This window comes from Mesoplodon densirostris, chromosome 13 (assembly GCF_025265405.1).
Source record: "Mesoplodon densirostris isolate mMesDen1 chromosome 13, mMesDen1 primary haplotype, whole genome shotgun sequence".
Taxonomy (NCBI): domain Eukaryota; kingdom Metazoa; phylum Chordata; class Mammalia; order Artiodactyla; family Ziphiidae; genus Mesoplodon; species Mesoplodon densirostris.
The window spans coordinates 48,931,105-48,944,779 of record NC_082673.1 but is presented as its reverse complement, the minus strand read 5'-3'; the positions used below and the strand labels follow the sequence as shown (position 1 = coordinate 48,944,779).

Here is a 13,675-nt window from a genome sequence, read left to right as displayed (position 1 = left end):
AAAGAAAGAAAAAAAAGACGTTAGTGCCACTTAGAAAATAAGAGCTCAAATGAAATCATACAAATATAGTTGAACTATCTAGCACTAAAAAGTGATTATTTTTCATTTGCAAAACATGCATAAAATAAACACTTCTCCCCATCAAAGTCCTTAATACTATTTAGAAAAGGAGGGTGATATTCATAAAATGACAGAAGAAAATAATACTCATTTGCCACATTGATCTTTATTTTTCCATTTTTTAATTTTGTTTTTAAGTCAAAGAAGAAACAGCACACTTAGAGTCTAAACAATCTAAAGGTATACTGTAGTGCTTAAATTGGGACCTTCACAATTAAATTATTTTTCTTCCTTTACTCAATGTATTGACAAAGAGAAGAGCATGGTATACTAAGTAGAGCATAACCTGACTGTGCAGAGGTGATGGGGCAAGTCATGTGAGGCTCTAAATGAGCTTCTTACCTGCTCTACACTTGAGCAATTCCAAAGAGATTAGGCTTGCGTTGATTAAAACATTTGTAAGAACAAATTAATATTCAAAGTGGTACCAGCTGTAGATTTCTGCTTATTTTCCAGTTCTAAAATGTAAAGATTAAGAATAAAATTAAGGCAGTACTCAGTAAATATGTTTGAATAAAATAAATATTAACTATCTCAGAGATTTCAGGACATTGATTTCTAAAGAACACACTAAAGTATTTATGCTTGATTTCCTCTTTTCCCACATACAAGTAAACAAACAGCTAGCTAAGAAGGGCATATGCAACACTAAACAAAATTCAATGATAAAAGATTATCTACACTTTTATCCAAAGATATTATTACATTGCCTAACTGTAAAGTGTTTGGGATGAAGGTGAAAAAATATACAGAATCCACACAAACCTGATTCTGATCTACAGGGATGTTAAGTTGATCAATCAGCATAGATTAATTGAACACTCAGTAGACATCTCAGTTTTACCTGTCTAGCATCCATTTCTCATGGAAATTAATCTTGCTAATACTCTGTTCATTTTCTGCAATGTTCATTAAGATCTTCACTGGCTGGGTTTCAGGCAAGTTGACCAATATATGACTTAAGTTTTTGTACTTAAAATATCTCTGATCTTAACTTCTCAATGTACAAAAAAGAAGGCAGCCAAAAAACCTGTCAGCCAACTTAGTGTACATGTCCTGACCACTATATCTGAAATAATGGCAACCTCAAAGCTTACCATTTATATGTTTTATAAACAACTTTTGAAGTTGTTTATAAACAACATAGCTCTCAGAGAGAGAATCCAAAACAGAGTCACAGTTTAATTTGTTGATAATGCTACTTAGTTTTATCATAACCCACTGGGCTATCATCATCACAATCCACAGTGAGAGATTTCATTACTGCTCTGTTCACTCTTCCACAAAAGAACTTTGAGGGCCTATTCAAAGGTTCAAGCACCTAAGCATAGTTATTAATCCATCCTTAAGAGAGTAATAACCTTTCAGCTCTGGTGATAAATCAATGGGGAGCCAAAGTCATACATCATATCACATTTACATCCACCTCCAACAGTGACTATGAAGGGCTCAGAGAATACACGGCACTATTCTAACAATAAGTATTTTGGATGAAGGCGAAAAAATTGAATCTCTACGAATCTGACTTCTTTCCTAGAAGTTTATGTGATCAACCAGGAAACATTTACTGAAATTCCCAATGGGCATCTTGTTTCTGCCTGTCAGCATCCATTTCCCATCTGCCAGCACAAAAGCCCACCTTTTCCTTTAAGGAACTACCCATTCTCCAATTTCAGTGCAAATGTCATGAAAGAGAGAGGGCAACTGATCCCACCCCCCATCTCAAGACATAACCATGTAACTCAGGCCGAGCACATGACCCAAGACAGTCCAATAAAACCAATAATCATCAGCCCCAAAGCTTTCCCTGAATCTACTGAGAGAAGGAAGCTCTTCCTCTACTACCAGAAGGCATACTTTAGGGAGCTCTCACCTGAGAGCAAAGCCAAGACAAAGGAAAGCAGGAGGACAAATTCTTGATGAAAAATTTGGATACCTGATCCAGCATGAATAAATATTCAGCCAGACCCATCCCTGGACCTTCTTCATTATTTGAATTAGTGTTTGGTTTCTTTAACTTGCAACCAAGAGTTCTGAAAAATTACAAGCAACCAAAAACCTGCACCCCGTTAGACAAAGTGGCAAAGATACAAAGATATATAACAAACAATTCCTACCTCTAAGAATCTTTCAGCATCTAGTTGGAAAGATAAGACATAAACATAAAAAATAACTAGAGGGCTTCCCTTGTGGCACAGTGGTTGAGAGTCTGCTTGCTGATGCAGGGGACACGGGTTCATGCCCCAGTCCGGGAAGATCCCACATGCCGCAGAGCGGCTGGGCCCGTGAGCCATGGCCGCTGGGCCTGTGTGTCCGGAGTCTGTGCTCCACAACAGGAGAGGCCACAACAGTGAGAGGCCCGCATACCGCAAAAACAAAACAAAACAAAACAAAAATAAATAAAATAAAATAACATAAGGCTCAATACAATGATAGGTTCTATATGAGTACAGAGAAAGGAGACACCACCACAGGTTGCATATTAAGTAAGACTTTACATTATAACAAAACGGTGAACTAGATGTTGAGGCATGTCCAGGATGTGGCTACCTGGCAAAGGTACAAAAGGACATTTAGAAAAGGTGAACTATGAGAGCAGTAATTCAAGAATATGCATTTGGTAGCTGGGGAAAAAATACAGTATAAACAATAAATGGATCATAAAAATGTTGTCATGGGATATCAACAATAAATATATTAGTCCAGGGACAAAAAGAATTCATAAGTAGTTGCTCAATGATAGACACATTATGTGTAAAAATTCAGATCTACTTTATATGAGATCATATTGATTAATTAGATTATAATGGCTTAATGTTAAAATTGTGCTTGAAGAACTAGTGACAAAAGCCAAAACCTAAATGTGGCCTTTTCCTTTTCCGTGTACATAGTAGATAACCCTCTCATCCAACAAGCTATTCTTGTCCACTACTGTAACATATCTCATCTAGAACTAAAGGGCTATAAAAATAAACCATGCTACATGAACTTCACTCAACTTCTGTTTAAGAAACTAGGACAGAGGAGGTAAAAGACAAACATACACCAAGGAAGTAAACGTGGCCATACAGCTATCAGATTTGCTTTGTCCAGTTTCTCCATGAGGTGAAAAGTTTATAATAGAAATTATTAAAGGCATTTTCTATTTGCACTGTGGTTTTAGCTATTTTCCCTTAGGTCATTAAGAAATTGTATGGGCAGAGTTTCCCTTGGCTCTTGTTGCAAGCAGAAATGCAAAATATCTGTGTCCCTCTTTCCCCTACTTGGGGTTATTATTGTTTAGTTAACTAGAATACAATGTTTTATTAAACTTTTTTTTAAATTTGTGGTACCAATCTGTATTTATAGTTGTCACTTTCATGGTAATCTATGTATAGGTTCAAACATTTTGACTGCTTCAAGCAGTCATTCACCAGTTACATTAATATTTTTTGAAACATCTATATTGGAGTATAATTGCTTTAAAAAGTTGTGTTAGTTTCTGCTGTACAACAAATGAATCAGCTACGTGTATACATATATCCCTATATCTCCTCCCTCTTGCATCTCCCTCCCACCCTCCCTATCCCACCCCTCTAGGTGGTACCGAGCTGAATTCCCTGTGCTATGTGGCTGCTTCTCACTAGCTATCTATTTTACATTTGGTAGTGTATATATGTCAATGTTACTCTCTCACTTCGTCCCAACTTAACATTCCCCCTCCCTGTGTCCTCAAGTCCATTCTCTACTACTGTGACTTTATTCCTGTCCTGCCCCTAGTTCTTCAGAACCTTTTTTTTTTTTTAGATTCCATATACATGTGTTAGCATACGTTAGCATGTTAGCATGTTTTTCTCTTTCTGACTTACTTCACTCTGTATGACAGACTCTAGGTCCATCCACCTCACTACAAATAACTCAATTTCGTTTCTTTTTATGGCTGAGTAATACTCTGTTGTATATATGTGCTCAATTTCTTTATCCATTCATCTGTCGATGGACACTTAGGTTGCTTCCGTATCCTGGTGATTGTAAATAGAGCTGCAATGAACATTGTGGTACATGACTCATTTGGAATTATGATTTTCTCAGGGTATATGCCAAGTAATGGGAGTGCTGGGTCATATGGTAGTTCTATTTTTAGTTTTATTTATTTATTTATTTATTTATTTATTTATTTATTTAATTTTTTTCTGTATGCGGGCCTCTCACTGTTGTGGCCTCTCCCGTTGTGGAGCACAGGCTCCGCGGCCATGGCTCACGGGCCTAGCCACTCCGCGGCATGTGGGATCTTCCTGGAGCGGGGCACGAACCCATGTTCCCTGCATCGGCAGGCAGACTCTCAACCACTGCGCCACCAGGGAAGCCCCTATTTTTAGTTTTTTAAGGAACCTCCATACTGTTCACCATAGTGGCTGTATCAATTTACATTCCCACCAACAGTGCAAGAGGGTTCCCTTTTCTCCACACACTCTACAGCATTTATTGTTTGTAGATTTTTTTGATGATGGCCATTCTGACCGGTGTGAGATGATACCTCAGTGTACTTTTGACTTGCATTTCTCTAATGATTAGTGATGCTGAGCATCCTTTCATGTGTTTGTTGGCAATCTGTATATCTTCTTTGGAGAAATATCTATTTTTGTCTTCTGCCCATTTTTGGATTGGGTTGTTTGTTTTTCTGATATTGAGCTACATGGGCTTCTTGTAAATTTTGGAGATTAATCCTTTGTCATTTGCTTCATTTGCAAATATTTTCTCCCATTCTGAGGGTTGTCTTTTCGTCTTGTTTAAGCTTTCCTTTGCTGTGCAAAAGTTTTTAAGTTTCATTAGGTCCCATTTGTTTATTTATGTTTTTATTCCCGTTTCTCTAGGAGGTGGGTTTAAAAGGTTCTTGCTGTGATTTATGTCATAGAGTGTTCTGCCTATTTTTTCCTCTAAGAGTTTTGTAGTGTCTGGCCTTACATTTAGGTCTTTAATCCATTTTGAGTTTATTTTTGTGTATGGTGTTAGGGAATGTTCTAATTTCATTCTTTTACATGTAGCTGTCCAGTTTTCCCAGCACCACTTATTGAAGAGGCTGTCCTTTCTCCATTGTATATTCTTGGCTCCTTTATCAAATATAAGGTGACCATATGTGTGTGGGTTTACCTCTGGGCTTTCTATCCTGTTCCATTGATCTATATTTCTGTTTATGTGCCAATACCATACTGTCTTGATTACTGTGGGTTTGCAGTATAGTCTGAAGTCCATGAGCCTGATTCCTCCAGCTCCGTTTTTCTTTCTCAAGATTGCTTTGGCTATTCAGGGTCTTTCTTTTTTTTTAAGAAGATGTTGGGGGTAGGAGTTTATTTATGCTGTGTTGGGTCTTCATTTCTGTGCGAGGGCTTTCCCTAGTTGTGTCAAGTGGGGGCCACTCTTCATTGAGGTGCACGGGCCTCTCACTATCACGGCCTCTCTTGTTGTGGAGCACAGGCTCCAGACGTGCAGGCTCAGTAGTTGTAGCTCATGGGCCTAGTTGCTCCGCAGCATGTGGGATCCTCCCATACCAGGGCTTGAACCTGTGTCCCCGCATTAGCAGGCAGATTCTCAACCACTGTGCCACCAGGGAAGCCCTCAGGGTCTTTTTTGTTTCCATAAAAATTGTGAAATTTTTTGATCTAGTTCTGTGAAAAATGCCATTGGTAGTTTGATAGGGATTGCACTAAATCTGTAGAATGCTTTGGGTAGTGTAGTCATTTTCACAATGTCGATTCTTCCAATCCAAGAACATGGTATATCTCTCCATCTGTTTGTATCATATTTAATTTCTTTCATCAGTGTCTTATAGTTTTCTGCATACAAGTATTTTGCCTCCTTAGGTAGGTTTATTCCCAGATATTTTATTCTTTTTGTTGCAATGGTAAATGGGAGTGTTTCCTTAATTTCTCTTTCAGATTTTTCATCATTAGTGTATAGGAATGCATGAGGTTTCTGTGTAGTAATTTTGTATCCTGCTACTTTATCAAATTCATTGATTAGTCCAAGTATTTTTCTGGTAGCATCTTTAGGAATCTCTGCATATAGTATCATGTCATCTGCAAACAGTGACAGTCTTACTTCTTTTTTTTTCTGATTTGGATTCCTTTTATTTCTTTTTCTTCTCTTATTGCCATGACTGAAACTTCCAAACCTATGTTGAATAATAGTGGTGAGAGTGGGCAACCTTGTCTTGCTCCTGATCTTAGAGGAAATGGTTACAGTTTTTCACCATTGAGAATGATGTTGGCTGGGAACATATTTTACCAAAGGCCATTATCAGCTTTGTATTGAATAGGAATCTTTGCATGTAATAATTCTCTAACTTAATAATTACTGTTTCTGATACAATATCTCTCATGGCTTGTAATTGTTTCCTGTAAATTTTACCGGGAAAAATGGGCTCATCATAATTCCTTGGTAACATAGTTTTCCATCTAGAGTCATCGAACTCAATAATGTTATATGAGAAAAGAACGTCTCTAATACGTTATCTCTTGATATCCATTTAAGTTTCTATTTCCATTTGTGGCATCATCTCCAGTATGACATATATTTCTACCAGTATAAAATATGTCCATTTGAAATAAGCTTTTACAAAGGAATTACAACACACACTCTTATAGTAGACATGTCTTCACAAACCTCAATTAATAAAACCTCACAACTCTGTCAAAGATAAGTACTGCTTTGGTCAGTTTAGAGTTAGAAACTGAAACACTTAAAAGACCCTTTCTGTCAAGCCAAAGTCATAGAAGAGGCAAAGGAGTTCATCTATGATTAGACATGCTTTTATATCTTTTTACCAAAAGCTTTAAAATGTGAAATGCTATATAGAGTCTAATTTTCACTCTTTACTCTTTACAGTGAAATGCATTATTTCCTGAAACAAATAAACATATGATTATAATCCTCTTTCTATTTTATGGAAAACTAGTCTTGTGCTTTAAGTTTGAATATACATGTTTACTAAGTTTTATATTTTTTGAATGGTGGAATTGAGAGATGTTTTTAAAATATGCCTAAGTGATAATCACTACCATACTTTAAACTTTGAGAAATCAAAAATTATCAACATATATATTTATATCATACAGTATAATGTAAAGCTTTGGATAAGGTTTCAATATTACATGAAGCACAAGGACTAGGAAAGAAGTGATAGATGGTTTCCTGTTTTCTCAAAAAATGTTATAATGGTAGTCAGGATAAAGACTCCCCAAAGATGTCTAGGTCCTGTGCCTACATATGTTACCTTACATGGAAAAAGTTAATCACATTTTGCAGGTGTGATTGACATAAGGATTTTTTTTTAACTTAAGGATCTTGAGATTGGGAGGTTATCCTGAATTATCCAGCTGGACCCAATTCCATCACAAGGATCATTAAAAGTGGAAGGGGGAGGCAGAAGAGAAGGTCCAAGGGATGGGGTCTGAGAAGAACTAGATCTGCCAATGTTGGCTTTGATGATGCAGGAAGGAGACCATGAGCCAAGGAATGTGGGTAGCCTCTAAAAGCTGGAAAGAGTAAGAAAATAGATTCTCCCCTGGAGTCTCCAGAAAGGAATGTAGCCCTGTTGACACTTTGATTTTAGCTCAATAAGACTCATATTGGACTTCTGACCTACTAAACTATAAGATAATAAATTTTGTTTTTAAGACTCCAAGATTATAGAAATTTGTTACAGCAACAATAGAAAACTAATACTAGCATCATGTTCCAAATTAGCAGGACCAAGAAAGGCATGACTATGAGAGCCCCTCTCCCCATTATGGAATCAAGGCACTCTGGAGCTAGAAGAGACTTTGGTCTAATCACTTCATTGTCCAGATATAATGAGACGTAAGGTGACTTACCTTAGACCTCATAGTTCGAAGCAGAGACATGACTACAATATAATTTCTCTAAATTCTAGATCATTTTTAGTCATATTATGCTTCTCAGCTTCTTTCACCAATGTAGTGTTTTGATTATAGTTTAATAATAATTTGCAAAAATGTTTGCAAGAATGAACAGTTATTTGAAAGTGCACATATTTTCAAATAAAGCATAGAAGAAGCATATTGCTTTGCTGTTCTGGTCTGTCTCCAACTGATGGCTAAACATATTCACTTGAATTATCCACCCATCAACTGAAACTCAACAAGTCTAAAATGAAACTTGAGTTCCTGCCTCCCAAATCAGCTCCATCTGGAATCTTCTGGTTTTCTCCCTCACACCCTCTGAGGTTTCCCACATTCAATCAATCGCCAAGTTCTGCTGTCATTCCTCCCTCATGGTGCTTTCTTTCCTTGCATTTCTACTGCTACCCCTTATACCCCACTAGGCAAGCACTCTAACAGGTCTCTGTTCCTCAGTTTCTCTTCTCTTCAAACTCCAATTAACCCAGCACAGTACTGCCAAATGATTCCTTGTAAAGTACATCATTTTTTTTTTGTATCATTGACTTGTCCCCACACATTCAGGAGGACTCCGTTTCCAAACAGGATCAAGTTCAAACTCTTTATTCTATCCTTTGACAGGTTCATAGAATTTGACCCTATTTTTTTTATGTCTTTCTCCCACTCCCAGCCACAAACCAACTTAATTGATTTACTTCCTTATGAACATGACTCATTCTCCAAATTGTTCTCTTCTCCTAAAATATCTTCTCAGCTTCCTTCTCCATGTATCTGAATTCTATCTATGTCAAGGCCCTGTACAAGTTCCAGCATCTGCTTGGGCACTTCCTAGGCCTGACAACCTACAGTGATCTCACCTTACACTTTGAAGCCCTAAAGCAATTGGCCCCATTTAACATTTTGTTTTTATAACTAGTATCTTTTACATCTTTACAGAGTTTAAACTCTTAGGTTTTAACCACTGGGACAAACTAAGTTCCCTATTTATTTGTATTGTACTTAGCACCCAGAGTTCCCTGCTTTAAACAGGTTCTCAAATATTTATGGAATGACTGAAAGTAATTTTAAAAATACAAGATGAACACTCAGAATGACAACTCCTCTATTCCATCAGTGATAAATGCCAGCAATGAGCACTCTTTTAAAGTTAACTGCTCCATTTAGGAAGTGTAACCATACATTCAGGATTGCCTAGGACAGTCCTGGCTTCCTGCTGATTTTCCAGTTATTAATAATGTTGCCCACTTTCACTCTCAAAAACCTCTTGGCTTAGATGATACATTATATATGGTCATTCCACCCTTAGCATAGTTTGGACTGTAGTACGGGCAGAAACCAGAAAGAAAATCCTGCTCATGTTCCAGCCATCCATCCAGCTATGCAGCATTCACTCCACTACAGAGTGATCCTGCTCTTCATCACCATCTTGGCATAATCAGTGTCCTTTGAATTTCACGTAGGAGGTTCAAACATTTTGGTTATGCACAGCTTCAGATAAACGTGTTACAGTGAATACAACTTAAGATTATTTAGCAGAAAAAATAAATCATGTATACTGAATACAACTGTTAACTCTACCTAGCAGTTTAAGAACAAAAGGGAGAATTCCCTAAAGGGAAAGGGGAATTCAGTGAATTCCCATAGAAGTAGAAGCAATCAAGAGACAGTGTGTGAGATCATTTATACTCTAATTGTTTTGCTGTTTTCTGAATAAAATGATAAGAATCATTCATGCCATTTCAATTTTTCTGAACAATAAATACACATTATTTTCATGATTGTTTAGAATTATAAATGTGATGCCTTCTGATCCTCTAGGTGTCCAATTTACATTAAATTAACTAACCATTGCATGTTTTACGACCTACATTTATTTTCACAGTTGACTGGTTGAAATGATCAGTTTCATAAATGAATGTCAGTGGTATATAAACAGTAATAACATTTTATTGCAAAGGAAGATTTTGCTCTGTAAGTGGTGAGTAAAATTATTAAATGTAATCTTATGTTTCATTACTGAAAGCTTGTCATAAAAAGGGAATTAAGACTGCAATTTTTCATTTATTTTCATAAAGTAGATCAGCTTTTTCACTCATTTATAGTGAAACCTACTCAATCTAATCTCTTTTGAATGAAGTTTTAATTACATTACATCATTCAATACAGAGCTGAGAGTTCATGTTCCATACTGTTCCATCCCTAAACTCTTCAACTTTAAAGGAATCTAGGGAAATGTTATGTTCAACTAGTGTAACTATGTGGAATGAAAATATCAAATGCATATATTGGGCACTGGATCACTCAAGTATTTGGAAAGAATTTTATGAGACTATTTAGTAACCTCTAAGTCACTGGTTCAATTATGACCCAAGTTGGTAGTAACTAAATAAGATTAATTTTTGTTGCTGTTTTGAAGCATTATATCATTAGTAGTTAATACTTAAATATCAATTACATTGAAATTATTGACAATTCTGTAATTGGTAAGGACTAATTGAATGGCAAGGGCTATAACATTTGAAAAAGACAAAAGCATCTGAATGAATTATGGTAAAAGTTAATATTTGAGATTGTGTAAAATTTTTCATCAACTATTTCCAATCCTCTTCTCACTAATTCATAAGATAAGCATGGCATAATTTCACATTCACCTGAATAGAAGCAATTACAATTGGATATTTGGTTGTGTCTAGCCTTTTATATCAAGAACAAAGGCCCATTTGTCATCGTGTCTCCCTTCTTCAACTGTGTCCTCAGATAACAAACCCATCAGAGACAGAACATTCTGTAAAGCACAACAGGGTAACTAGATGTTGGCATTATCAAATTGGGTTCTTCCTTCATGCTAAACTCTAAAGGTTGGCATCCTGAAAAGATAGTAAAAAGCTGAATGTTTTTTTTAACAGAAAGGGAGGCTTCTAGGCAAACTAGTCTTTGTATACTTTCCCTTAAATAGAAAAATAGCAAATGTATGCAAAATGTATGCAAAAGCAACTTTTTAATAACACGGTTAATCTGATTATCATCCCTATGTATTTTGTGTATGTTCTCACTCTAGAAACAGGGAACTAAACAACTCCATTAAAATAATGTTTCATAGAAACAGACTCACAGACATGGAGAACAGACTTTTGGTTACCAAGGGGTGGGGGGTGAAGGATAGACTGGCAGTTTGGGATTAGCAGATGCAAACTATTATATATAGAATGGATAAATAACAAGATCCTACTGTATAGCATAGGGCACTATATTAAATATCCTGTGATAAACCATAACATAAAAGAATATGAAAAAGAAAAACAAACAAACAAACAAACAAACAAATATATATATATATATATATATATATATATATATAACTGACTCATTTTACTGTACAGAAGAAATTAAGACAGTATTGCAAATCAACTATATTTCAATAAAATAAATTAATTAATTAAAAATAATTTAAAATAATGTTTTGATTGTCAAGCCTCTAGTAATATATATTCCAATCTAAAGTTTTATCCAATTGTTAGTCATTTTTAAATATCCTTACATTTATTTAGCATAATTTATAAATTCATACTATACACTTATTCTAATTGTAATTCCATTGTCATGGAATTACATGACACATTTTTTCACTACATATACTTACTGTTACTTGTTTAACTTTTTCAATTATTTTAAAGGTTAGAATCAGTGATTGTTTCACAGCAATTTTCCTTTACAAAATTTTCTTCTCACCAATTTTCCAACACTTCCAGGTACTCTGCCTGTCAACTTATCTAGGAATATAACTCTATATTTTGAGCTATTTTCCCTTTGTACACTGAAGATATTATGCTATCTTTTTTTCTGGAATCTGCTTTCAGTTCATTGTCATTTTTTTGTAGGTGATCTATTTTCTTAAAATTTTACCTTTTGCTCTAAATAGCTTCCCTTTGGTAGTATACATTTTTACCAAAATGTGTCTAGGTATGGATTTATTCTTATTCTACTTGGCACTCAATGTGCTTTTTCAATGTGAGGGATCAAGTCTTTCTTCAATATTTTAGTATTTTATTCCATTAATAAGAATTTACACCCAGGTCTCTGCTTCTTTCTTTTTTTAATTGAAGTGTAGTTGATTTACAATGTTGTGTTAGTTTCAAGTATACAGCAAAGTGATTCAGTTATACAAACATAAATGTCCATCTTTTCAGATTCTTTTCCGTTATAGGTTATTACAAAATATTGAGTAAAGGTCCCTGTGCTCTATAGTAGGTACTTGTTGGTTATCTATTTAATATAGAGTAGTGTGTATATGTTAATCCTGAAATGCTGATTTATCCCTCCCCTCACCCCCTATCCCCTTTGGAAATGATAAGTTTGTTTTCTGTGTCTGTGGGTCTGTTTCTGTTTTGTATATAAGTTCATTTGTATAATTGTTTTTTAGATCCCACATATAAGCAATATCACATGATATTTGTCTTTCTCTGGCTTACTTCACTTAGTAGGATAATCTCTAGGTCCATCCATGCTGCTGCAAATGGCATTATTTCATTCTTTATTATGGCTGAGTAATATTCCATTGTATGAACATACCACACATTCTTTATCCATTCACCTGTTGATGGATATTTAGGTTGCTTCCATGTCTTAGCTATTGTTAATAGTGCTGCAATTGATACAAAAATACTCAACAAAATACTAGCAAACCGAATCCAACAATACATTAAAATGATCCTACACCATGATCAAGTGGGATTTATCCCCAGGATGCAAGGATTTTTCAACATCTGCAAATCAGTCAGTGTGATATATCACATTAAGAAATTGAAGAATAAAAAACATTTGATCATCTCAATAGATGCCGAAAATGCTTTTGATAAAATTCAACATCCATTTATGATAAAAAAAATACTCTCAAGAAAGTGAGCATAGAGAGAACATAATAAAGTCCATATATGTCAAACCCACAGCTAACATCACATTTAACAGTGGAAAGCTGAAAGCATGTCATCTAAGATCAGGAACAAGACAAGGATGTCCACTCTCACCATTTTTTTTTTTTTTTTTTTGCAGTACATGGGCCTCTCACTGTTGTGGCCTCTCCTGTTGTGGAGCACAGGCTCCGGACACACAGGCTCAGTGGCCATGGCTCATGGGCCTAGCTGCTCCGTGGCATGTGGGATCTTCCTGGACCAGGGCACGAACCCGTGTCCCCTGCATCAGCAGGCGGACTCTCAATCACTGCGCCACCAGGGAAGCCCCACTCTCACCACTTTTATTCGACATAGTTTTGGAAGTTCTAGCCATGGCAATCAGAGAAGAAAAAGAAATAAAAGGAATCCAAACTGGCAAACAAAAAGTAAAACCATCACTATTTGCAGATGACATGATACTATACATAGAAAATCCTAAAGATGCTAATAGAAAACTACTAGGGCTCATCAATGAATTCGGTAAAGTTGCAGGATAAAAAATTAATACAAAGAAATCTCCTGCATTCCTATACACTAGCAACGAAAGATCAGAAATAAAATTCAAGGAAAAAATCCCATTTACCATCACATCAAATAGAATAAAATACCTAGGCATAAACCTACCTAAGAAAGCAAAATATCTGAACTCCAGAAACTATAACACACTAATGAAAGAAATTGAAGATGACACAAACAGATGGAAAGATA

At 35.7% G+C, this 13,675-nt stretch overlaps 1 protein-coding gene across 2 annotated transcripts in view; it reads right to left on the bottom strand.

Moving 5' to 3' along the window:
* Positions 1-536: 536 nt before the first annotated feature.
* Positions 537-13,675, bottom strand: part of LRRC69 (leucine rich repeat containing 69) — a 111,018-nt gene continuing 97,879 nt past the window's right edge. For both annotated transcript variants that reach the window (XM_060115784.1, XM_060115785.1), the window contains one exon: positions 537-578. In XM_060115784.1, coding sequence (XP_059971767.1) covers positions 537-578 — 42 coding nt within the window. The remainder of the gene's footprint in view (positions 579-13,675) is intronic.